This window comes from Medicago truncatula, mitochondrion, assembly GCF_003473485.1.
Source record: "Medicago truncatula mitochondrion, complete genome".
Taxonomy (NCBI): domain Eukaryota; kingdom Viridiplantae; phylum Streptophyta; class Magnoliopsida; order Fabales; family Fabaceae; genus Medicago; species Medicago truncatula.
In genome coordinates, this window is record NC_029641.1 from 146,268 (window position 1) to 172,500 (window position 26,233).

General features: G+C 45.8%; 1 protein-coding gene and 4 non-coding genes across 5 annotated transcripts; 2 read left to right on the plus strand and 3 right to left on the minus strand.

The window, feature by feature from the left end:
* Positions 1–3,244: 3,244 nt before the first annotated feature.
* trnI-CAT lies at positions 3,245–3,326 on the minus strand. The gene has a single exon. It is a non-coding gene; the product is annotated as a tRNA-Ile (tRNA).
* trnM-CAT lies at positions 3,253–3,326 on the minus strand. Its single transcript has one exon. It is a non-coding gene; the product is annotated as a tRNA-Met (tRNA).
* A 6,876-nt stretch (positions 3,327–10,202) lies between these two features.
* mttB (transport membrane protein) lies at positions 10,203–10,925 on the minus strand. Its single transcript is given in 1 exon segment — positions 10,203–10,925. A coding segment is annotated over 1 exon segment (723 nt).
* A 3,124-nt stretch (positions 10,926–14,049) lies between these two features.
* Positions 14,050–14,121, plus strand: trnG-GCC. Its single transcript has one exon. It is a non-coding gene; the product is annotated as a tRNA-Gly (tRNA).
* A 3,818-nt stretch (positions 14,122–17,939) lies between these two features.
* Positions 17,940–18,011, plus strand: trnQ-TTG. The gene has a single exon. It is a non-coding gene; the product is annotated as a tRNA-Gln (tRNA).
* The last annotated feature ends 8,222 nt before the right edge of the window (positions 18,012–26,233 follow it).

Here is a 26,233-nt window from a genome sequence, read left to right on the forward strand (position 1 = left end):
AACGTGCTTATACCCCATACCGTCTGGATCATGAGATGATTGACCGAGAGTACTTATTAAACCCGGCATTGAACTAAGGGTTTTATCTGCGATCTCCTGCCACAGAACACTCAGCTTACAAATGCTTGAGAGGCGCGATAGAGGGGCGCCTTTAAAGCTGCATTGAACAACCCGTGAAGCTCTCTAAAACCCTAAAGCAGGGGGTCTTCCAAGTATGGTATCAGAGCTGACTGGCCACACCCGGCCTGAGCTGCCATCTCTTTCTCTTGGTCAAAAGGCATTTCCGCTCCTAAAGGAAACACTCTTGCTCGCCACAAAAAAGCAATCCCCGGCACATTCATCAAGCTTAGGAAAGCCGGTAATTCCTTCAAAGATGAATGCGCAGGGGATTCAGAGTAAGACTAGCAGCTTCTTCAATAGCAGCTCTAATGTCAAAGCTGAAAAATATCATTGCCTCTAGCACTAGCATCCGATTAAAGCATTGATGCATAGACTCGTCCTTAGGCTATTCCTTATTTTCGAATGCGGCAAGGTGTATAGCCTTTACCTTCTTTCTCCTTCTCGATTTTGACTATTGGGATAACTTTCTTAGTAAAGATCTTTCCCATAGGAATACCCCAGACACTTGTAAAGACGCTAAGCCCCTTTCTCTTCCTTATTCTAGGATATTTCGAGTTAGCGCTCCGGGGATTCGGCTTAGCTTACTCAGTTTCCTGCCCAATGGTTTAATAAAGAGCTTAGCTTAGAAAAGGAGTAGGTCAAAATAATTTATTCTAACTAGTAGCCACTCATTACACACAAGAAAGAGTGTAGGTTTCAGTCTATGCCCACCGAAGGATATCACTGTCTTCCCTGCTTTCCTCGGGCATGAGAAGTTACTCAGGGACTTGCCATGGATAGGAGTGAAACGGAGGCACAGTCCATTGTTCTCTATAAATTTCTTCCGTTGATTGGCTTTTTTAAGTGCCAAATAAGACATTCTAGAAGCCTCTGGTGAATTGGTTGGTGATCAGCCTATCTTATATGCTTTCTTATGCCTTTGGAGTGCCTAAAGCCAAGTGAACGAAGTGGCCGGTAAGGTGAACATGGGAAAGAAGAATCCAGTCTATATATGGCTTGTTGAAGTAAACATGTGGACTCTTCTTCCACCCTCTGTTTTGGAATATCACTTTTGAAAATGATGTTGGACTATTTAGCTTGTTCTCTTTTCTTTCTCTTGTATGTCTTAGTGGAATTCCCCCTTTGTGATGCAAGCATCTTAGACGACGAAGGAGCGGAGAGGTTGCCTCCATTCTTTCTAACCATACCCAATCGAAAAAGGATCCGGATGCCTTGCATATCGCCCACAAATGCTTTCTAAAGTATTAAGCAGAAGAAGAGGAAGAACGAAGCTTTCCACTTATAAATTCTTCTATTCGGAGGTCGTACGAATGAGGAGAGCGGCGCGGCTACTTTTTCACTTTCAACCTACGACCGAAGTCAAGGACTTGACTGGACAGACTGATTGAGAGACAGACCAGGCCTTTCTATTCTATAAAGAAGAGACCTTCTTTATTTCCGGCCCACAGGATAGAAAAGTAGATCGTTCAACTCTAGCTTATGTTTTCAGGTCCCACATGGAATCTCAAATCGATCTTTGCTACATGCTGCTTAAGACATAGAATTCGAAGAAAGAGAGAGTGAGCAGCTGACTTGCAACCTAGGACCTAGGGGCAGGAAGTCGGAGAGAGAAGTACTGATTTATATAGGGCGCAGGTCCTCGTAGAATTGGTTTGCTTTCGCGGCAGCAGCGTGAAGGGATATTACCGTATTAAATTAAGAGCAATTTATCCCCTTCTTTCATATAGCCTACCTGGACTATAAAAACCTATGCCTCTCTAACCGACATTTGTCCTTCAGTCCTTCGGGGAGGCCTGTTGTTCGTCTTGGAGAGAGCGCTCGACCGTCGCCATGCTTCTTAGACTGAGTCAACGCGCCTATTTAATGTGCGCCTATCTGTTATCTAGGAACCTGAGATTCGGCTTTCGTCATCCATCACTGTCTGGGCCGTCGTTGTAAAGACGCGCATCCGTACAGACAGTATGCCTAGACTCCTTTAAAAAAGGGCTTATTTATTGTCGGCAAATACCCCCTTCTCATCAACGTATTTGAAGCATTGATGAAGGGTGGAAGGTACCACGCTGTGGATCCAAGCAGGAAGTTTAGGAGGTGTCACCGTCAATCACGTAAGAAGTGACCTCAGTCTTCAGATCCGCACACACAAGAGACGAATCTTGCCGATGGCTCTTTGCGAGTCGGCATTGTACCCCGGAATAGTCACCTTGGTCTGACTTAGCCGGCTCGTAGGAAGGAATTCCTAGATCGGCTAGGGCCCGCAGTGGCATCACGTTGATGGAGGCCCCAGGGTCCCGCGGTAGCCTTCTTTCTTTCGCCGATGTCACCGGTGAGATAAAGGGGCCGCTTATGTATGCTTCTTCCTGTCCAGCAAGATGTCTTCTGTCGATAAGGTTATATCTGCACTCTGGACTTTCTTCATTGGTGCTTCCATGTACTCATCTTCGATGCTTTGAACTTCCACCCTGTTGACATGTAGGGCATACTTTTCTTTGCTTCCTTCCTACTACTAAGCTGCTTTCTTTATAGGCTAAAGCCTCCTATCTACGGTAGCTGACGCAGCAAGACCCGAGGAATCGGATACGGATCTTTTTCAGTCTCTTTCGCTGGGGCAAAGCAAAGAGGGAGGACTTTCGGAAGAAGGCGTCGTCCGCTGATGATCTTGAGGTTGGGAGGCAGGTCAGGGGGAGAACTAATGCTTGTGGATAGCCCGCGAATACTCCTTACTTAGGCTTTCCCCCCGGAAGAGCTGATGCTACTTACTAAGAGACTTCCGTTAGTGAGGAGAGAACTATAGGCTTTAGCCCAAAGACAGAGTCAGGGATTTCTTAAAAATCTAGTCCCTCCTGAAATAAGACAACACAGGGGGTGGAGTGAGCCTAGAGTAGAATAAGACTCCCTCTTAGACTCTAAACTCATACCAGGGCGGGCAGGGAAAGACTGAGACTACCGATACCGAGCCGGGGTTGGATCACAGGATAGATACCCTATGGTTGGTCTCTATGCCTGCTTCACTTCGTAGCATTAAGGGGGCAGTGCCATGAGGGAAATCGACTAGGAACGCGATGTCTTCCCATAAAATGAAGAGTGGAGGGGACTTCGACTGCCTTCTTGTATCGGGTGAAGAGAAGGGGGTGCTAGGCTTAGTAGGGCTCGAACCTACAATATTACCGTTATGAGCGGTACGTTTCAACCAATTAAACTATAAGCCCCTACGGATCTCTACATGCAATTCGCTCACTTCGGGAAGAGTGGACGGAAAGAGGAGGCCTTTGCTCTATCTGCTTCTTCCTCTTCCCAGGAATGAACAATTGGATAAAAAAATTATTTTTTTCTTTGTTTGTATATATATAATAATAATAAAATTAAGATTAAGCAAGCGGCCCTTTCGTGACTCAAACTGCCGGTACGCTTTCCGGCTCGCAACGACTCAAACGGGCGGGGGCTATCTATTTGCTTGCAAAGCGGGCTGTTCGCCTTTCGGATTCGGAAAGGGCTCGCCTATTTGATTCAAAAGGCGCTACTAAACTACTCTAGTACAGCTAGTGTTAGTAGTACAACAGAATGCCGTTCACCCCGCAATCCCTTCTTCTTCAAGAGCTCCCTATTCTCTAGCAGCCCCTTCTTTCACAGCTCCTTCTCAAGCACTTGCCATTGTCTGGAAATTTGCCTCGCCCCATTCTTCGATTATTGGCGCATCAATTCCTTGCCTTTGCTCTCATTGCTCCAGTCTTTTAAGTGAAATCCCAAAAATGGAAAGTCAGTAGTCATTGTCGGGATGGAAAGCGACTCTTCAACCACTTATTTAAGCGCTATGCACCTAAGCTCAGTCTTTCTGGCAGCTATCTTGCTAAACCTAGATTCTTGCAGTTCCTTTTTATTCTCTCTTTATGCTCGAAATCGTACTCATTCGACATCTAATTTCATGGGCTGGGCATACCTTCTTTAGCTCATTTTTATCTTTCTTTGACTTTGAGGAAGATCCCACGAATCGTCTTCTATCGACATCGTCTGCTTACTCTTATCGTACGCTCTTCTTACCCAACCCAAATCGTCTGGTACTTTGTCCGCTCTCCCTTTCCTGGTGAAGGAGAGAGAGTTTTACAAGCTGATGCAGCTAAGAAAGTCTCGTTGAAAGCAGGAACGAACGAAGACTGTGACGACTATTTGAACTAGTTTCAAAGGCTTGATTGACCCTTGGGAGTTAATCTGGCTAGGGCGCCCTCGTAAGGCGTAGGGTAGAGATTTGAAACCGGAGGCCTCTCCTCATCTAGTTCTTTCGTTACGCCGAGAAGAAGCAGAAAGAAGCTTGGAAGAAGAGATGGTCAATCTTATCTTATGGGCGAGACTGCTAAAAAAGAGGCTCTTTAAAGTAAAGCCAGAACGAGTCCTCTCTTGCGGGAGGGATAGGCGGGAAAGGGGGAAAGCCCAATTGCTTGCTTGGACAACCTTAGCCCCAGCGGACAGGATTGGAATCAGTTCGACGTTCCGGGAAGTCGGTTCGTGAGGAAAGAAGTCCGCAAGCTTAATAAAGGCTTTTAACAGGCTTAGTCGTTGCTTAAAGGGAAAGACAGAAGGAACTATTCTTTTCCATCCAATGACTCGGGGAATTGCCGAGTTGGAAGATCCCTCCTTACTAAAGAGAGAGTACCGAGGAGAAGGCAATCCAACCTTTGAACTTAGTTTGAAACTCCTGCTTCGTTGTCCCGCTTTGGTAAGTGAAGGTCAAGTAGTTCCAGTGAGCAGTTCAGTAAGGAAAGTAGTCGTAGAAACAAAACCGTTTTAGGGGAGTCGAAAGAGGGTTCCCAAACAAAAGGAAAAGATCTGTTGACGTCAGCTATGTGATCACTCAACGATCAGTGCTACAGCTCAGCCTGACCTGACGATCGAGAAACTTATTCACTAGCGGTGGAGAGTTGTCTCGTTGGAAAGGTGGATTTTACATCGAAGTCTTCATCCTCCGCATGGGATGAGAAAAGAAGAGTTCTTCCAATCGGGGAAAGCAAAGAGGACTTCGAAAACAAGGAGCCGGTCCAATCGCTCAAAGGAAGGTGCCAACCCAAAGGAAAGGCACAAGAGGAAAGCAAGCGATGTCCAAGTCGCTTCCTTTGTCTCTGCCGAACGCAGCTTTTGTTGTTGATGCCAAACGCCGCCTTTAAGGAGTCGTTGTCACCACCTACTGCAGCCGATGTTGCCGTTCCCCGGAATCCCAGTTCTATTGATCAAACTAAAAATCCAGGTTCATACGAACGTCTGTTACGTGCGTACCTAGGAATGGGCCGGATTCGAACCGACCAAGAAAAGGCAAGTCAAGTGCCATTCTTCTAGGCCAAAGAAAGACAGTCCAATCATCTATGTCGAAGGGGCAGGTACGTAGTCACTCGAGCGAAGCGACAGCTTATATCATATATGAGATTCTCCATCTAGACGGGGCTAGGTAGCACTAAGAACTTAATTCGTACTATCTTGGCAAAGAGTGAAGGTTTAATATTTGTTCTAGAAAGTCTTCGTTCCCGTGTAAAAGCCAAATTTTTGAGACCAAGCAAGGAGGCACTACTGTAGAGCTCTTTTGGCCTGCCGCTTTCTCAATCGAAAATGGAAACAGTCAAGATTAGAGCGCACTGCGATTCTTATCGTTATCTATGTAATTTCAGTATTTTTTTTCGTTGATCGGATCGAGCACATAGGGTGCGAGCCCGAAGTCAATTAATTATCTTTGGCTGAAAGCAATCTTCATCAAGACAGCTGACCGAGGCGAAACCTACTGCTCAAGTCTGACGAATGCCGTTTATGTTCCTGGTTAAAAATAAAAGAGTCGCTTTCCTTCCCCATCTCTATTTGATACAGCTAGAGTTTTAACACAAACGCCTTGACTCGCCTATCCTTTTCCTCTACTTTCCTTGGTCGTTCACCTGCCCTGCCCGGTCTGGTGAACCTTACCCGCTGGCTTGGACGAGTACAGTTCACTGATTTGAATCACTTAAACTAAAGCTCTGATATCCGTAGTACTTCAACCTTATTTTCTTACTCGTCACAGTACAGATCCCGCGAATCAAATGATTACTGACTTGAACTAGCACTTGCTGCTATTCACTCAGCAGACGATCAGGCGAGATGCTAATTGGAGAAGGACTAACCGGACCAGCCTTCCCGGAAAGCACGAGCATACAGATTCGAAGTGTTCGTTCGAAGATTCCACTATACCTTTTTAACTCGGGAAAGCCACTCTAGCCTATACTCTTTGTCTTGAATCACAGAGGAAGGACAAGAGCTCGGACAACAACTATCAAAACTTGAGGAACCACACTGCTTTAGCTGCTTGAGTACTCGTATCTGCTCCTTCTATCATTGGTGTGGTGGTATCGTATATAAGATCCCGGCTGCATTTAGGAGTTATCTTTTCCTCTAACTATAAATTTAATACATAATATAGATGGTATCCTAGCATAGAAAAGAGATCAAAGGAAGAGAGCGGACATGATCAATAGTACTAGAAGTATACAGGAAAGAGAGAAGGCAGAATTGGACAAATAGCAGCTTTTCCGGTCTCAGATGCGGCAACACCCATTACCGGTGTTAGCATGTTAGCACTTTCCCTCTTTTCTCGCACGAGGCAAGCAAGGCCTGGAAGAGTGAATCGTCGAACAGGAGGAAGGACTTCGTACCAGGGCTGGAATCAAAGTGGAAATTCGTTTCTCTTTCAAAGCTAGAAGCGCAGTTCTGGAAGCAAAGCCAAGTTCTATCTCTGGTTCACAAGCCTGACGTTCTCAAGGTGCGGAAGGCTTTGGTTCGTAAGTCAGGTTATCTATCTTTCTCCTGACGCTTTCATGCTTTCACCTTCGTTTCCGAAAGAATTTAATTCCCTTTTTATATATCCTTCAGGCCTTTTAAAACAATAGCAAATAGGGTTTACTGAGCCCCCTTGAACTCTAGTTTTTAGGCTTTCGGGGAAGGTTATTATTCTTCCTTCAGGGAAGAAGGGCTGAGGTGGAAGCATTTCCATCTATAGTAACCTTAACATCGACTATGTTCATGAATAGTGGGTATAGGTACCGATCGGAGAATAGCTTCAGGTAGCCCCTATAGACGACATCCGTGGGGTTCATCGGAACTATATAACAAAGGTATCCATCAATCAGTCATCAAGTATGATCAATCAAGCCCATAATATTTTATTTATATTCTGTCTCCCTTTTCAGTTGGAGTTACATAGGAGAGGTCCATTGGGGGCACTAGTTACTGGTTGGGTTACATTGGTCCATAGGCGCGCGAATAGGGTCCTACCTGTCTATTCTTTGGGTTGCCTTCATATCATAAAGTTTAAGTTCGATTACATCTAGTTCCAAGCGGTAAAGAAGGGCAAAAGAAAGCCTGTAGAAGTCTTTCAGGTCCCTCTGTCCGAGAAGATGTGTTTGCGCGCACCGATCTACTGCCCGATTTCTGAATGATGTATCTAGTGGAGGATGGCTATTGGCGCAGTAAAGCCCAATTCTTCCTTGGTAGTTCCACGGATCCGAACTTGATCTGGAATTACTTAATTTCGTCAGGGCGGTGGATGAGGTAGGTTAAAGCTTTAGTGCCGTTTAGTTTGTCTAGTCAGTGCACTTTGAAACAAGCGAAATCGACCCATACTCCTCAAAGAAAGAGTAGGACCACCCAACAAGCATAACAGTTGCAATCGTAGGGCGCAAAGAGCTCGTTTGGTTTAGTATTTGCCCGCATTAATCGGGTATTTTAAGCGTATTGTTGTAACAAGGCCAGGAATTCTTCATAGAGTTGGTGTGCTCCTCTTTTTTTTTCGTTTAAGGATAAGTGGGTATGTCTTATTAGGGTCGCTATAGTCTAAGTAAGTAATTTCCCACCTAGGTGGGGGAACCCGAAAAGACAATGGCCGATTCGTGTTAACAATGGAATTCGTAATAAGCCCGCAGCGACTCATGAGACTTTTTACTTTTCTAATGTCATTTTTTGATCCAGCGAACTCAGCAGCTTTCCCAATCATGGGCACAATCTGTTCCCGACGAAGGCCAAGATCGCCCACAGCCCTTTGACCACACTCTCCCTTGTAGCCCTATTAAAGACTTAGATTCTATATGAGGTGTATTGGGCTTTTTGACTCATACTCTTGCTTCCCAGTTGGTGGAGGCACTAAGTAGCCTTTGGGTATGACGAAAGGCTAAAGCTATGCATAGGAAGTCTCAGTTAATGGGATGCCGGGTTCCCTTTGAGTGTAGAAAAGCTGCTGCCCGACTTGAATTGAGGCTTCCGATCTCCTAGCCTAGCCCAAGACCTGGGCAAGAAGGCTGGCTGCTCAAGCGTCTTTTCCAAGGAATTTACCCCAAGGGGAATGGGAAGAACTTCATTTCAAGTGAGACTAGTAGAAAGGTGCACGCAAAGGGATTTTGAAGCAGGCTGATGAATGAATGTGAAGAGCACCCTGATAAAATAAAAGGATTATGATCGTTAATTGTTAGAGTGAGAATGCCAGATAAAGATCTCGAAAGCACTAGGATCCGGATCTGTCTTATTGACCGGCTTTGGTCGAGCTACCGCTACATTTCTGGAACGGCCACAGCCTACATAACTTGTCCCCCTCTTTTCAAGGAAGTCAGTCTCAGACCTTATGTAGTTCTCGGTCCTTTTTTATACAGTTCCTGACAGGTGCTGGCTCTTCACCCCAGCCCTGAAGTATTCTGCGAGCTCCTTCAGTTTAAGTGGGCCCTTGGTCAAGGAGCTTTTCTGAAAAAAAAAAGCAAAAAAGCAAGCATCTTGTGTCGGGTTAAGGGCTTAGTGGAACCCTATTTCTTCATTTGTAGTCTAGGGCGTTGCTTGGCATTGGGCTTTAGTTAAGCCTATATCCATTTCAGAATAGGATCTTTTATGTAGCCCAACTCTTTGAATTTGGATAGATCCGGAGGACAGGACCTTGGCCTTCTTGCATAGACTTGGGCTTGCTTTGATGATGGGTAGGCTTGTCGTGCTTTTGCCCCCCTATCTAATCAGGGGGCTTTCATCGGGGCTGGAAGACCAAGATGCGAATCACATGCTTATAAAATTTAAAATGGAATCTCAGGGTTTCAGAGATAAGATAGTGAGGCTTTGCCTATACGAAGAATAGGCCTTCCCTATAGTACTGGGGCTACTAGGCAATCGGACTTTTCCCACTACCGGGACGACTATTTACTTCCTTACTTAAGGACTTAATTATCCAGGGAGGAAGCAAGTCTAGAGAGAAGCATAAAATAAATAAGGTATAGAGCACCCTACATACCTTGCTCAGAGAGAGGCAAAGACAAGTGCTGTTGAGGTACCGGTTCAACCAAGTGCCCAAGCAGCAACAATAACTTAAATACGGCTGAAGACATATATTTCACCCGGGCCCAGAAAAAAATATGACATTAAGTCCAAAGATCCGGGGTAGGGATGATTGACACGTTGATTTTAGTACCCCTTAAATGAGATGGTAGGTTCGTATGTTTTTGTGAAAGCTCGGCTCCTGTTATTGCTGATGTCCAGTCATCCACATTTAAATTCCTTGGAAAAGAAGGCTAACTGCTTTTTGGCTGGGAGCGAGCGGTAAGTCCATTAGTTCGATGATTCTTCTTCGCCTTTATTTATATTTATAAGGCTTGTTCAATAAATCTCCTAAAAAAACAGTAGGAATTTGATAATCAAACGACCTAACTTATTGTTTTGTTCACGCTCTAAGGAAGTGACTTGTTCAGCCTCTGCTGTTCTTGTTTACGACTCTACTGCTATTGATTAATCCGCTGGGATTGGAATGCTTGACTTGCTTTCAAAGCCTTTCTTTCTAGGCTAACTCTTAACTAAGTCCCAACAACGGCTAGCGAAGAAACTGTAGGGCTTAAGGCAGCGAATGACCTGAGGGTAGGCAACTCAATAGAATAATTAAGCAGCCTGGCTTAAAGTCTAGGACTTCCTAACTGCTTGATTTATAAGTCTTATTTGTTTTATAAGACGGGAATGAATCGCATATGTTGGTTGAGAATTACTCGGGAATTCTTTTATAGTGACTTTGCCAGGTTATAGGGGGCTACTCTCTTTTTTGTCAATCGAGCCGCTTTCCCTCATTCCACTCGTCCAGCCTCTTCGCGAACTTGTACAATCGATGCCACAAAGATAGTCAACTCAATTATCGAAGAAATAAGGAAACGGGCGACGATTTGGCACCAGATATCCGGAGGTGTGGAAAGAGCAGCGGTGAGAAGCGGAAAAACCATCAAAAAACGACGATTGTTCGTGAAGGTTTCCACAGAAAGACCCCTTGGTTCTGGCAAACAGATCACAATTACAGGTACCTGAGAGCATACCGATGGAATGAACGAAATACGAACAGTTAGCATAATATGGTCATAGATCTTAGGTTGTAACTTGATCATGAGCGAATTTGTTGATGTTGCACCCACGAAGTATAGAAAGTACCAAACATTGGGAACTACCCGGGGAAGAGTTAGGAACAGGAACAAGGAGAAGCGAGAACCACTTAAATAGAGGAATCGATTGTATTTCCTCCTTTGTTCCCCATAGCAACTGGGGATCAAAAAGCACCAAATTTGATGACTTATTAAGGGAAAGACGAAGTAAGAACATGCTATTGAAGACGTTGCAACATATGTCGGGGAGGCCTCCGTTGATTGTGTACAAACAAAATACGAGTCAAAAGACAGGGTAAGAAAGGGTTTAGCTAATGGAGATATTAACTCTTCCGGGAACCAGTAACGCGTAAACCATGTCAAACCAAGACCGATCAATATCCGAACGGAACGGATTCGAACTTCTCCTAGAATAGTTTCCGGTGCGAAATGAAATTAATACATAGGATATATATGAGTAATTCAAAGGATAAATATAAATATTTGATAGGATTAAGGTAGCGGTAGTATATTGGAAGAGGAACTAGCTTTTACTTTCGCTATCTGATTTGAAGTGCGAAAGCTCTTTCAAAGAATAGCTGTTAGAGAAGAGATAGATCTTACGTAAGCCAAAGGCTATTTAAAGAGCTTCTATTTCACCAACTGCGTCTACGCATTCACCAAAAAGAACTGGGACCGGGTAGACATGAAGTCAAGTAATAGCCCCCACGACAATTATCATTGCCTTCACCACCAACTACTCGTACTCCCATACCGGTAACACCAGTCAAGAAGGTAAGGCAGATTCTATAGCTGCTGATTCTAGCACACCGGAAACCCTCACAGTAAGAGTGGATAGGCTTACACCGCACCGGTTAATTGAAGACTTTACCATTCTCGATGCAGCGGGAACGCTCACTCGCACCAACGGATACTGTCACAGCTAATTGAAGTGCTAGTCCAGCAACTGCAGTTGTCTTTCTGTTTGCAATTGAATCACTAAAGTTGGAGGGTGCTATTGACTCAGCCGTAGATGGGATTCATACTAAGGCAAGCTCTTGAAATGGAACCCAAGGGGAGGGGATAAGAGGGAAGACACTCATCTGCAGATTGGAGACCAAGGGTCTTTCCAGGAGGCTCGGGTGAGAGGGGTGTGATGAATAGAGATTTCCCACCAGCAGCTTCTCCTATCACTTTACTTCTGCAGGCGCTGGATCTTAAGGGAAATGCCCGGATCCATATTATATAAGATAAGGATTTCAGGTAGTGAGAGAACCGAGCTGGGCCGAGCAAGTCCTCACTCGAAGAAGCAGACTGGCCGGCTTAAAGGCAAGTTGAAGTCGAAAAGCCTTATATGACTCTTTCGAGAAGGACTTCCCGGATTCGGAAGTAGCAGTCCCTCTATTCCAGTTGCAAAGAAAGAAAGGAGTAGCCTTTTGTTTTGAAAGGCAGGCTTGCTATACTAGATTGCTTGCGTCTATGATCGAACTTGAAACTAGCCCGAGAGGTAGAGCACAGCGTAAGGGAGAGAGTGAGGGTGGAACCTGTAATGTACCAACGAGGGAAATTGGAAACAGTACCTAACCCTCTCCTCAGATCGTGAGGGAAGTTCCGCTCCCGAACCATCCAGCGGCCAACAAAGCCCTGCTAGCGAAGGAATGCATCCAACAGTGTTCTGTCTCATTGGTCCTCTCATGCCAGAATTTGCTCATAAATCCACTTTGTTCTCCCGGAAATAAGTTTTTTTATAAAACATTACTTATGTTACTTCGATCTGATACCTCTCGATTCTGAGAGGAAATGCGCATTTGTATCATTTATACTCTCCCCATCTCGAATTCTACTAATTTGATATGGGACTGGTTGTGAAGGGAAGCTTTGTGGGAGAAAGGAGGAAAAGGTCAGGCTAGTCAAGGCTTTACTCAAACATATGGGATAGATTACGAGGAAGCCTTTGCCCCGGTAGCCAAGATGAAGTCTGTTCGTCTCCTGCTCTCTATTGCTGCGAATCGAGATTGGCCTCTGTTCCAATTATATGTTAAAAATGCCTTCCTGAACGGGGACCTACAGGAAAAAGTTTACATGAGTCCTCCACCCGGTTGTTTAAGGGGGGGGGAGAAAAAGAGAGGTCAACTGGAGTGGAAGCCAAACGACGGGGCCGAGAATCTGTGATCGATCCGAAGAACCACTGCCAGATACGATTCTGCTTCCCCTTCGTACTACCCGATTCTTGCCCGGCTTTCTTTCGGCTTAAGTAAGAAGGCTGCGGTGAGAATGAGGATCACTTCGGAACTCTAGTAAAATGGGCGTTTTAGGGCGGGATCTAAAAGTTCTCCAACGTGTTGCGGAGCCTTCGGCCGTGAGAGGGTCTTTTGGCTTCCTCAGGGCCGTGTGAAGCTTAGCTTGCTTTAGCAGCCACGTGATGATTCAAGATTCGTGGTAGGCGTAGGAGCTGGGCGAAGCGGTAGCGAAGCTCAGGTGGTGATGCAAGTGCGCGGTGAGCGTAGTAGCCCCCTCGGGCATGCTCTTTGTACAACCAAGCGAAGAGCTAGTGAGGGCCGGAATGGAATATCGTATGTAGTGTAGAATCGGATCTGAAGCTCTTTACTAGGATTGGAACAAGCGAGGAACGAGTGACCACAAGCTCCGCTTAAGCGCTCGACATGCAGTTAGCTTAAAACATGTTCATCATGTGGCCGAGCGAAGCGCACCTGCGTGAAGCAGCCTAGCATCACTTTAGATAGGAGCAGAATGGATGACTTACAACTGAAATTTCTTCGCTTCGATATATCGTACGACGTAATGGAGATCTTGGTCTAGGTCCGGTGGTTCGCAGAATTCGGGACCTAACGATGTTCGATTCGTCACATGAACGGGAGCGGACGATTCCCTCGTCTCTCCCTTTTTCGGGGAATGGCTGCAAGCAATCACAAGCAAGTGATTGAATGAGTGGGGGCTCCGAAAGCACATGCGGGATAAGCAGGTCTTTCAGGAGACGGTCTAAGGGTCCGGTCTAGAAATAAAAGAGAACTCTCAACAAGCTGGAACTAATCAAGATCAATAGGAAGAGGAGTTAGCTATAAATTCATTTTTTTGACAAAGTTCATGCCACGACGATCTATATGGAAGGGCTGTTTTGTTGATGCATTCCTGTTGAAGTTGAAAAATAGACAAACACTCATGTTTCAGCTCCCGGATCTGCTTGGATTATCGTATAATAAGAGGAGCCGTCTTAGGAAATGACTGAACTTAAAAGACAGATGCCACCTCTGCGAGGGAGTCACTTGTCTGATCTTGCGGTGCACTCACTCCCGTTACGAGAATGAAATGACGCCCCAGCTCGACTCGAGACCAAGACTCCTTCCTTACAACTCGCACCAATAGCGGCACTGAGCGGCCGGAGATTGATTGAAAAGGCAGCCGCCCCTCCCCCCCTAGCCGCCTACCTACTCGTGCTCGTATCTCGATCGGAGGTTAAGAGTGTGGTCCGGCGGAAAAACAGAAGTCGTCCGTATCAAGTGGTACGTTAATTGCTCAGTAGTGCTTCGCCACTACCGTAGCTGGCGGAAATAGCTTAATGGTAGAGCATAGCCTTGCCAAGGCTGAGGTTGAGGGTTCAAGTCCCTCCTTCCGCTCTTGGCTTCGTCGTTTAGTGGTAACGAGTAGAGTAGGCATCGCCTCTCGATCCAATCCGTCTTTCCCTGGCCTCCCCAACACACTCTTGATACGAAAGAAACCTCCCGCCATAGAATAGAGAAGAAAGAGATCTAAAGTCTGGGTCCCCTCGATCACCCTTCCCTTGAACCTGAACTGGTCGAGAGAGATGAACCCGCACCACATTTGATAACCTTCGAACTGAAACCCCCAACTAGAGATGGAATTCCAGAACCTAAACAACTCAATGGAGAGCTCCGTGACCGGTTCAATTCAAGGGAAGGTCCACCAATAATGGAAAGGCCATTCCCCTCCCTATCCGTTTCTTGATCCCTCATTCCACGAATTCGTTGTTACTGATTCATTCAAGGACTGAAAGCTTTTAGTTTTATGAAAAGGCATAGACTCCCCACTTCTTTGTCTTATTAGCGCAGGTCTTCGTCAATGATGAAAGCCGCTGAACTTCAGACTCGAGTTGATAAAGAGGGCTAGGCCAAGGATAGGAGGGCTTTCAGGGACTGGGGAAGACGGGTGGATTATAGAGCGATCAGAGGTTTGTCCATTGGGATTGGGCATGGACGAGCCTCGACTGGGCCAGCATTGATGAAAAAAACTTATCCCATCGCATCATTAACCGGTGTAGGATTAAAGATCAGGTCCGGGATTCGAGTCAAATCGACCTTCCCTCTCATCTCAGGGTGAGGCAAGGTAGCTTGCTCGTTCGTTGTTCAATATCTCGGCTGCTCAAGAAGTTGGACTAGCAGCTCCTCCGACCCGGAGTGGATTCTAGGGGAAGGGCAGAGCCTCACCTTGCAGTAAGTAGGAAGGTCTTCGTTGCTGGGACGGGTTAAAACTGGACTGAAGGGAGGAGGAATGAAAGACTCCGATCTTACTGGGGATTCATCACTGGCTAGGGCTTTCGAATCAAAGCATGGGCATCTGCAACTAAGAGGGAACAGTAGATCGTCGATTGAAGAGCCAGGTCAGTCAACTTATATTGATTATTGATTCGACTAGAGGGACTCCTAGCAACTTGTAGGGGCCCCATGGAGATGCAGGAGCCGCCAGCCGGATCGACCAATAAATGATAGGCCAGAGGGATGGGCTCATTCGACTAATTAGTGATCCCTGGCCCTACCTAACAAAGAGATGTCCCTAAACTCAAATAAGAGGGGATTGGTTGATCGGAAAGCTCGGGCAGGAGTAGGACATTCCATAAAAATCTTTCTGATCCGCTAGCTCTCACTCCTTGCCCTATTCGGTCAAGCAGCTTCACTCCTCTCAAATCCTATTTTTTCATCGACAGGTAGGGTTAATTCTAAGGTTCCTTATTCCGGTTGTCAAGCGGAAGAAGAGGGAGAAAGAATGGGCACAGCCCCACCAGCTGCCCGCGTTTTCGACCCGAAAGGAATGGAAAATGAAACAAGAATCTGTGTTCACTATCTATGGAGCGGAGTGACTATCCTTAATCTCCTCTTCCCTATCTCCCCCTTGCCTTTTTTTATTTTTATCGCCTAAAGGTAGTTTACTTGCTTACTTGTTAGAGTCAGGTTTTTATCACTGACTTGCTAAAGTCAGGAGGGACATTTCTTTTTTTTTTATTATTATATTATGATTGATCTGTAGTTCAAGGGCACTCTTCCTAATCCGAGTTTAAGATTGAATAAGACCCAGACGTAGAGTCCCGTCGGCCGGTAAGGGATTTTTTCTATTTATTTTTTATTCCCTTCAGTCCTTACCTTTAAAAAAGGGATTCTTATCTTTCCCCACGAGGTCTTCAAGCCAGATGGAGTAGTGCATCTCTGTCTTGAAAGCCGCCCTACAGATAGGAGTTCCTATCTCTACTGCCTATCCAACCCGAAGATTCTTATTCGTGGTGGAGTGCTTCGAGTAGGATCCGACCCCATCCCAGCAGTCAAAGTCCTTCCTGACCCGGCTCACCTGCCTCTGAAGCTGGAATGCCTTTCTAGAGGAGGCTACCCGAGGAATCGATAAGTTTGAAGTGGGATGTGGAATGTGATTGGTGATGGATGGTGGTTATGAAATAAGTTCTGCATCAGATGATGAGCCCGTGCGAAAACTTTTTCTTTTATTGGCGCCCGGCTATTCGATTGAGTCGAAAGCCTACCAACGCATAAAGGTTCCGATTCGAGCGAGAGCCCAAACGGGGGAGGCGAGAACGTCTTGATCGAAAGCTCCACAGTTCTGAATAATGAGAAAGACCTTTCAAAATTCGATCAAATCGATCGAGAATCTTATCATCTGTTAGGTAGGCCAACCGACCGACCGAGTTTTGTTGGGCGTCCATGTCACAGAACCTTTCTTCTAGCCAAGAATCCCATTATTGATCGAATCGGGGCCAATTCATTGGCAAATGAAAAATCTACTGTTTTAACACTAAGAAAAAAACCTAGACTAGAAAAGAAGAAGAGTAACTAAGACAAGAGCTAGGTAAGCAAGATGGAGAGGCTAGAAAAGGCGGGGCAAGGGGCTCTCCATCTCTAGGAAGATTGTGTCCAGGATCTGGTAATCTTCTGGTCGGCTCGTATTAGCCTGTGCTTTATTACAGGTAGTAATTCCCCCCGTTCCTTTAGTCTTTTCAACGGTACTTGAATCTTAAGTCGCGGTCATGTCTCGCCCCCCCCAGTATAGTGACCGATTCCATGTTTCCCCCGAATTTCATCAGTTCCAGGCTTTCCTCTCCAAGAGGATGCGCGAACCTCCAAGGCTTTCTCTGATAGGGGGTTGCGGGTCGAGCGTCTTCAAACCTCTGCTCATCCATCTTCATTCCAAAGGCAAACATTTCAATTGAGTGACTGTAACTGCTATGGTTTACAGTCAATAGTTCTTAACCAACCCTTTCTCGCCGAGCTTTATAAAGTAAAGCTTTAAGAGAGAAGAGTAAGGGGGACCTTCTTTTTCTCCAGCGGAGCCCCTCAGAAAGTAACCGGCGGCCGGTAGCTCTACTAAGCGAAGAACCGCTCGCTGCCTTTTCTTCGCGAATAACATGTGCAGGGAGCCGCCTAGGAGAAGAGAAGCAAGCTACCTTCCATCTATATCTATAGGCGGCAATGGTCAGAGCTGGTAAGCATGGTCACTGTATCGGCGGCCGGCGCTCCGCGTTCTATCTAGGTTCCGCTCTTACGTACGCCCCACCTCACATAGAATAAGGGGAACCCCTTCCATAGAAGAACCCGTGTGGGTGAGAGGGGATTGAATCATTCATTCATCAGATACGTCTTCTTCCGTGATCCATTTCATGTCAACTCTAATTAGTTATCAAAAGGCCTACTTTACAAACAAAGGGAAGGTCGTTTCCCGGGAACCTTGCAACCTTGCGGTTCCCGGTAACCGGCCGCATCGGCCCGGTAACCTTCGTTACCGTCGGTTCCCGCAACCAAGCCTTTTGATTATGTCTTTCTTTCTGAAGGGCTTGCGGTTCATTACACCAAAGGCTTTCAGTGAACTATTGAAGCTATCGAGAGAGTACCAAATGCTGACGAAGGTTCCCGACTTTCGGTGGACGCGGAGCCAACGAGTCTTTAAGTAAGTGGGCGTTAAGCGTAACGAGTCTAAGGTTACAGAAGCGTTCGCCAAGATAGGTAAACGCTTTGCAAGCAAATAGAGCAGAGAGCTTACCGTCTGTTTCTATTAGAGTCGCGAGCTTGTTGTAGTCGGTCCGTGAAGGGATAACTTGCTGCTTACTTGCTATATCCCCGCGTTCTTGCACGGCTCGTTCTTCGAGCCCTGCTTCTCCCTTCCCCCTCTCCCCGTTCGTTCTACCGTCCAAAAGCCGTATGGAGTATAGCCAAGTGGTAAGGCATCGGTTTTTGGTACCGGCATGCAAAGGTTCGAATCCTTTTACTCCAGATTATGAACACCCGATCGGATCTGTCAAGAACGAGCTGACGACTACAGGGGAAGCGGCTGATTGCAGTCCCTTAGCCCAGCCCGGGAGGAATGCACGGTTCCCTGGCGCTTCATGGGACGGGCGTTCGCAGTCCCCCTCCCTCTAATCTAACCCTCCCCCGCTCCCCATACGAATTTGAACTACGATCCCCTGGAGCAAAACGCTTTTGATACACTTTTGAATGCTGTCACCGAAAGTGTTAAAAAACTTATGGTAACACATAATTTTCCCTGTCGGAAAACAGGACATATTCAAAAATAGTCGAGCAGGTCATTCATTGGGGATCCGGCGGATCTACGTTATATGAGATTTTTTCTGATATTACGGAGTATGGCTTTGCCAGTAATGACTTTCACGAGGCATTAAATATCCTCTATTCTATTGGGGGGCCGGGGGTTGGTGGATAAAGATGGACAGTAAGGATTGCGTAATATCAATTTTTCGGCCTCGCTTAGGTTCCTATCGATTCTCCCCGGATTTTAGGATCACCTTTGACCTGCCCGACATGCTGTTGACTTGGAGATGAATTCTTCGGCCGTACCTTCTGCGGTCGTTACGCTTGGCTTGATTGTTGGGCTGGGATGGGACCGAAGAAAAGTAGAAGCCTCAACCGTGTCGAAGGCATTATAACTACAGTACGCTACCTCCAAAATCAAGATCTACATCCCGTCGCTACCCTTTCAGCCCTTTAAATGTTCATCTTCCCGCGTGAGGGTGATCAGCGTTCTCGTTCACGAAGCCAACCGAGTTGCTCATGGGAAGGAGCATGTGAGGGAGAAGGACCAAACTTCGTCTCTTCGAACGGAGCCCTGGTTTCCTTTTTGATACTATGTAACACCTCCTCATCAACAGACGTTTCCCGAATAACCATTCATTTCATGAAAAACCTGCGCTTGTTAGCAGCTGAATCACTCTCTCCTCTCGTAGTGGGCCTTTTCTCATCCTTATCGTACGGGACTAGAGCAAGCTGGCTAAGCCGCATCTTCTGCTTTCTTTGCATTTTGCATTTGTCTTTCAAAAACCCGTTCTTGCTGTTCTTTCATCAGCAAATGTGGCAAACTACTGGTGGTCTTTTCTTCAACTATAAGATCTCTGCTCAAGTCTTTAGAAAGCAAGAGTCCTGCTGTTGGAGTAAAGGCATGCCTTTAGTTAAGGTAGCGAGTTACTTTCCGGTGAGATGGTCGTTATATTTAGAGAAAGTAAAGGCGCCCGATTGGAGCTCATTGGTTCAGCAGGAAGAGGAGGAAAGGATAATTTACTACGAGAGTGCAGGGATTTGCTCCTCAATAGGTATCGGGGTACGGATAGAGTACATTGAAACAGATTGCTTGGTCGCTTTAAGAATGGCTTTCTACGACGTTAGTGAGAGCAGAGTCCAAAGCAAAACCAATTAAGCTATTATAATTATAGTATGATAATGAATTCATTGGTGGCAAAGCTCTAAGCCTGCAGACGGATATCTGTCGGGACCCGAGGATACCTGCGATGATGAGGTTCCCATGATGATGACATGCAACGTCATATCCGTCCGAACAGACTGAACATCTAAAGAGCTCATCGTTGAGCTAGACCGGAAAGATGAACGCCGAGCTAAGGGCGAAATAGCCCGAGACTGTAAGGGGTGCTGAGAATGAGGTACAGGTCTCTGTCGATTTAGACGGCCGTGGACCCGGCCGGCATTCAAAGCATGAGAAAGCCTTTGTTAAGCAAGGTAGGAGTAGGAGGGAGTAATTCTGTTAGGAAAGAAAGGTAAATCATTCTCGTAGGGCAGGCAGTAATTTCAGGTCTCGAAGGTACCTTATAAAGTGAAAGTAAAGGCATCATCTAGTAGGGCATACGTCCCCCCATCCGTATCTATCATATGTGTTGGGTGAAGAGCTAAGACAATGCCTGGGCCGGGGGGCAACAAAATCAATTGAATAGACAGCGGTAAGCGTATCGATTCAAGCAAGTCCGACTAGTTTAGGCGCCGCCTTCCAGACTTATGATGAACCGCCGGGTGGTATGAACTCCAGAGCCCTATTCTGGTTACAGAGTGCGGGTAGCCGACTAGTAGGTTAGCAAACAGGTGAATCAATAGGCTTTGCTCCTGCCTTCGCTTCCAGGAGAGAAAGAGTACTGGCCTGAAAGCTCTTTTTACACAAGATAGGATGGCTGGGAGGGAGTTCTTGAATGCCGAATCCCTGTATTTCATACCCGTCGGTAGGCTTTCTTCCCGCGACCCGATTCCAGTGTATCGTAGAAAAGATACTTCGCTGCTGGTTTGGAACCCTGAGCAGACTCCGGTGATATTGAATCAGCCAGAAAGAAGGTTAACTCCTCACCTTTGAAATGGAGCTTGAGCTGCTAATAAGTCAATACCCTCTGTTCTTATTTCACACTTCCATAAATAAGGGAAGAAGTCTGTAGGAAGCTACCCGAAGATAGGACATTCTTTCCTCACTTTTAAGGCAACGCCTTTAGCTACTCAACTACTTGAGCTCATTCGATACCAGACAAGCGCTCATTGGCTACCAGGGCGCTACCAGAACTACTCAGATCGCTTCCTAACTCCTTTAATTTAATAGGAGTGCGTATGAGAGAATCATGTTAAAGAGAACTATGAGGAAGCATAACCTAGTAAGAAGAAGAGCTAGCAGCGGAGAAGATCCGCTATTTGAACACCGCTTACTGTACCAGCGGTTGCTGATTCAATTGGCTTAGATTCAATAGCTGCCGAGTCGATAACCGGATTCTTCAATACGGATACAAAAGCTCACTCATTCCGGAATGGTCGAGTAGATTCATGAGAGGGGAACCACTGCTTGACTGGAAAGACGAAAGGCGGAAAAAGGCTCCTTAACCCACTCACTCTGAAACCCAGAGAAAGAAAATTAGCCAAGCCTAAAGCCCGTAGGGTGTAAATTGATAAGACCAATAGGGAATCAAAAGGCAAGATTGAGAGATAGAAGGCCAGGCTTGTCGCCAAGGGGTTCACTCTGAAAGAGGACATCGACTACACTGAGACCTTATCCCCGCTTTCTATTCCTTCCCGGCCTGCTGTCGTCAACGGTCCGCTTCCTTGAATGAGAGTTGGTCTTCCCGATCCACGAATACTGTCTGTTGTCCTTTACTTGTTTAGTGGCATCTGTCTTAGGGCATCTGGAATTCTCAGTTTCGGTATTATAATTTGTAAACGGCCGAACTAAGCTAAGCGCTTGGCTTGTCTTATTAGGTTCCCAACCGACCTGTACATTAAATATCGAAATCCGTTACAGAAAAGAATTAACATAACGAGGCTTGGAGTATCTAAAACTAAGTCCAGCGAACTGGAAGTCTCTTCAGACTCCCTCATTGCTTGGCTATCGAAGTGGACTTGTACATTGATAGCCTTTCGCGTGCGTCGACACGACATGCTTACCTTTCATTCTTTTACCCTTCTTCTCCCTCGGCTGGAAGGAATAGAAAGAACACAACTATCATAAATAAAGCCGGGAGAACTCCTATATATTACATTACAGCGGGAGAAATTCCTACATGAAAGAAAGCTACACCCATCCTAAAAAAATATAAATAAAGGTACAAGGCTCTAAGAGAGAGCCATGCTGAAGGAGAGACCCGAACAGAGACTGGGACGAACAAACAGAGACGCGAAGCGCATCGAAGAGCTTCGTTAAGCCCGTTAATTCTGTACGTAAGAGAATATCCCACTGGTCGATCAATCAATGAAATAATTACTACAATTGTGGTGGTACCAACATGGCCAGTTAGCTCAGAAACCCTCTACCCACTATAAGAAAAGTAGAGGCGCTTACCCACTCTAATAGTTCGCCTTACGGCTCACCTTGGAAGTATGGCTTACCTGAAAAACTTCCACTCCCCTCGTTGACAATCACCAATGAACTACGACCACGGCCAAGATTCTTTCTACCACGACCTCGCGCGGTAACCTGTGTTGCTTTAAAATAAAAACCGTTATGGTAGTCACCAGTCCTCTGGCCTTGGGAAGGCCACCTCCTACACTACAATAGGTCATTGAAGGCGAAAATCCGACGGATCAACCGTTACGGGACAGAAGCTTTAGCACTCAATCTGTCTCTGTTGCTGCTTCCCGGTAACATTGATCAAGAAATTTACGGGCGGAACCTTCCTTTAAGTCTATCGAGTGCCTGACTTCTCTATTGATCTGACCGGCTCGATTGAGACAGAGAGTAAAGGTGCGAATCGGCTAAAAGGCTGAGTCCGAGACTGGGAGAAGAACTAGCAAGAAATGCAGACTTCGCTCCGCACCTTTAGGTAAAGATCCCCATTGTCCAATCTTCCTTTAATGGATATATTCTTAAATGTAACTTCCGGTAAGAAAGGGGATAGATTCTCGAAAAAAAGATGTGCTTCTTCTTGATGCGGCAGACTGCCTCTTTCTAGATAGATTCTATGGATGCTGATCTGTCTCTTTATTGGACCAAAGAGTGGCTCTCCGCGGAGTTCGTTCCGATGCCTGTCGTGCCTTGCAAGATTGAGATATCAAGGCTGGTACCAAAGCAAAGAGAAGAATAAGAATCTAATCTCTGCTGCCCACAACATAAAGGGGCTCATTACTCGTTTTCGTATTGGATTGGGATGGGACTATCCAATAAGGAATTCCCTTCTTCTTTCATTTCACTACTCCTTTCTTTCAACTTTCAAGGCTGCTTAGTTCGTAGTTGAAGGAAGGTCTCGTATCCCGAGATCTATGTGAAGAGAATAATCTTCGGTGAGTGAACAATGAGGCTATGCTTTCTACAAGGCACTGTAAGCTCATGGTCAATCCATTCATCGAAACAGAAGGACGGCCAGCCCATAAGAGAAGAGGCTTATCCATGTAAAAAACACAATAGACGAGCTCAGAAGACCTTGCCTTTGAGGCTAATTCGAAGAAGAAGATTCCGGAATAGTCCAACCGGGTAAACCAATTATTATCCTTCTTCTCGTCCATCTTAGCAGAGACGAAAGGGAATCGGTCAGGAATAGCCTTTAAGGATTCTAGCTCCTCTAGACCATACCTGTTTAGCCGATGTCTTAAATATAAATAAGACTGGTAGAAATTTTAGGAAAAATAGCATTTAGAAGCCATGACATGACCAGCTGATTTGTGGCACTCCAGTCAGCCATCTTGGTCTCACTCATATTGGGGATCAGAGAAAGAAAGCGGGCTGACCTCAAAAAGAAAAAGAGGTTCCTGCCGCTTTCCTACAATGAACAGACGAACCGAGCGAGCCCAATGCAAAGAACTCCAGTGAGGAGATCTGGTTACCTTTTTTTCTAATATGTAATACGAGGAGGTAATTTGTTGATACCGAGAATGATAGAAGAAGCTTCAAAACCCCTGCTTGAGAATCCGGTCTTTGAGAAGGAGCTACATGTGTTCTTGTTCGAGAATCTGCATCCCGTCGAATCAGCTGTGAGGGTGAAAAGGGCTTACGACGAATAGGCTCTTTGATGGGGCATTACTGGGTCACTATAAATATCATACATAAGAGAAGAAAAAGGGTAAGTAAAAGAAAGGCATTGCGTCCTTCTCTTTTCCAGTACAAGAGTTCCTATTTTGTGCCCGAGACGAAGGATGGATTGATTGCCCGACTATCGGCAAGAGTTGACTGACTTCCAGGAACTCCTGCAACGTTTTTGGTTTCTTTCTTAGTTTTTAATATATCTTTGGTCACTTTCTTTGTGCAAGTAATCTTATTTTGCTTCGAGCACAGGGCTTCACAAGTCAAGTAACGGATCCCATTACTGTAGGGCTTCCCGCCTGCTCCAATAGAGCTCTTCCCGCCTTCCAGATAAAACCTAGTGAAAACTTGTTTTATAGGTTGGTTTGAATGGGGGGTTGCTCCTATCTTGACTCGATGCTTGGTCACTAGCAGACTTGTCCCTCCGCGGATTCGTAGACCCACTAAAGTCAAGGTAGGTCAAAGAAAGGACTATCTCCGGTGGATCTTCTAACTTCAGTCTGTGGTCGTAGAGAAGGAAAATAGCCTCATTTCGGGGCTGGAGAGGTCGGAGAAGCCTCTGATTGACATAGTTTCCTATGGCAAACACCCTCCTCTTGCCCGCACCAGACTCAACTGAATGCGAGAACCCGCCAGGATAGCAAAATAAGTCACCAGTACTGTCAAACTCCATCAGAATACTTTATGGAATTGTAACAGAACTATTGGCTGATATATTGGATAGCCAATCATTCCATTCATCACGAGGTGGTAATGGATGACCATAAAAAAGGCTGCTGATCCTTTCGATGTAAGCTTCTGCGTCATTCCTAATGCTAATGCAGGGTTAACAGACATCGATAAACGGAGCATAGCGAACCAGAGTCACTGTGATGTAAAATTGGCAAATATGCCTCTTTCACGGCGAGACTGACCAGGTCGCTTACGATCCGTTGGCAGAGCCTTCCAAGTCGGTTCCCACGAGATTCCCTGGTAAAGGGGGCGTGAGAGGGCTTGATATAGGTACCGATTGGCTAGTTTACGTATTAACCCCAATCTCTGACTTCTGAAAATTTGTGAACGTCAGACATAGGATCAGTTATGCTAGCAAACAAAGACGGAGAAATCCGTTTTGCTAACTTAATCGCTCTAGATAAACTAAAGAACGATAAGTAGAGTTTAACTAGCATATCAGCTTTCTCATCCCTTTTATATATAGATTTGTTGTCTATGAAAGGATGGTATGATCCTAAGGTAACCTGATCTAGTGAGTGATACGTGTACAGATAGTTTAGTATGAATATCATACGAGGTAATCCCACCGTACGCCTGTTGAAGTGTTACTGCGCACTGCTTCAGATATAAAGCAGTAAACAGAGCGCCGCGCCTGACCGGCGATTCAAACTACCTGCTTGGCAAAGAGGTATGCTCCGATACAGAGCTCCTTGGTTAGGTTAGACCATCAGTGACTACTAAAATAAACTTATTACACATTGACTTTAGTAGCCGAAGATCTTCCACCATTGGATGAGTCTAACTATAGATATCCTATAAAAAAAGTTTTCCAGATGGAAGCCTATTATCTAAATAGATAAGCTTCCTACGCTGGTTTGGTTACCTGCATGAGGCCGCTTGATATCATATCTTACCCCACCCGGGTGGCTTCCGCGTCACCCCCAGTTGCTCCATTCTGGATCCCTGAGTGATAGAATAGCTATAAGCTAGCCCACCTCACCTTGATGAGTTTCACTAAGAAACCGGGGGGTGCCTATTTGACTAACATAGGGCTCTGCCTTACCAAGCAGAGTGAGGTTAGAAACTCAAATTTTGTGATAGGACTGACCTGACCCTGGTGAGAACCAGCCTATCACGCCACCGAGGTTCCGCCTCGTTGGCCTTAGTCTTGCGATCTAAGGGTGAAGGAGTCATCCAGCCACCGGGATTGGTTACCCGGTTTACCCCTATCCGTATCTACATCTACGTCCTGATTGAGTTACATAGAAACTAAGAGAACTTGAAAGCAAGAGATCCAACAGGAATATTATTTAATTATATTTAGAAATAATATAGTTCAAAATCCCCCGAACCTCTGATCCGATAGCAGCTATAATATGCATCTACGACTAGCTACAGGAACTAGATGAAAACTTCTACAAAAGGGTATCGAAGAATGCATTCTGACATCGAGTCCTCAATCAATGTAGATGATTCAACAAGGTAGACCGAAGCAACTCGTCGATCAGCTATCACCACATCGTTGCCGAGAATGGCATAGCGATCAAACTAGTGCTAGTGACTGTCTACGGCTACGGCTTATGCCTTCACTCGGGGGGGAGCACCCATCCAAAAAGCAGAAAAGTGAAGAAGTGCAGAAGGAAAAGGCAAACCCTCGGATGGACCTAAACTAGACTCAGTCCGAGCTCCTGCAAGAGGGTCCAAAGTAGAGTGGCACGGAATCGGCCGGAAAAGACAGATCAGAGAATTGCGTATATTGAGTGAGATGCCGCTTCAAAGATGCTGCTTACCTAGGATGGTGTGCTTTTCGCTCCTTTGGCTTTCTTTCTCCCGGAGACCATGCCATTCCTCGACACCGACCTTCAAACAAAGTCAGATGAGGAGCTGGCTTCCCTAAAAGTTGCTCTGGCTGACTTGCCCGTTCCGCTTCTCTCCCGCTTTTGGGCGGTTCTTCCTCCAGCAGCCTATTCTTTCACAGCTTCTATGCCAAGGGCTTATTT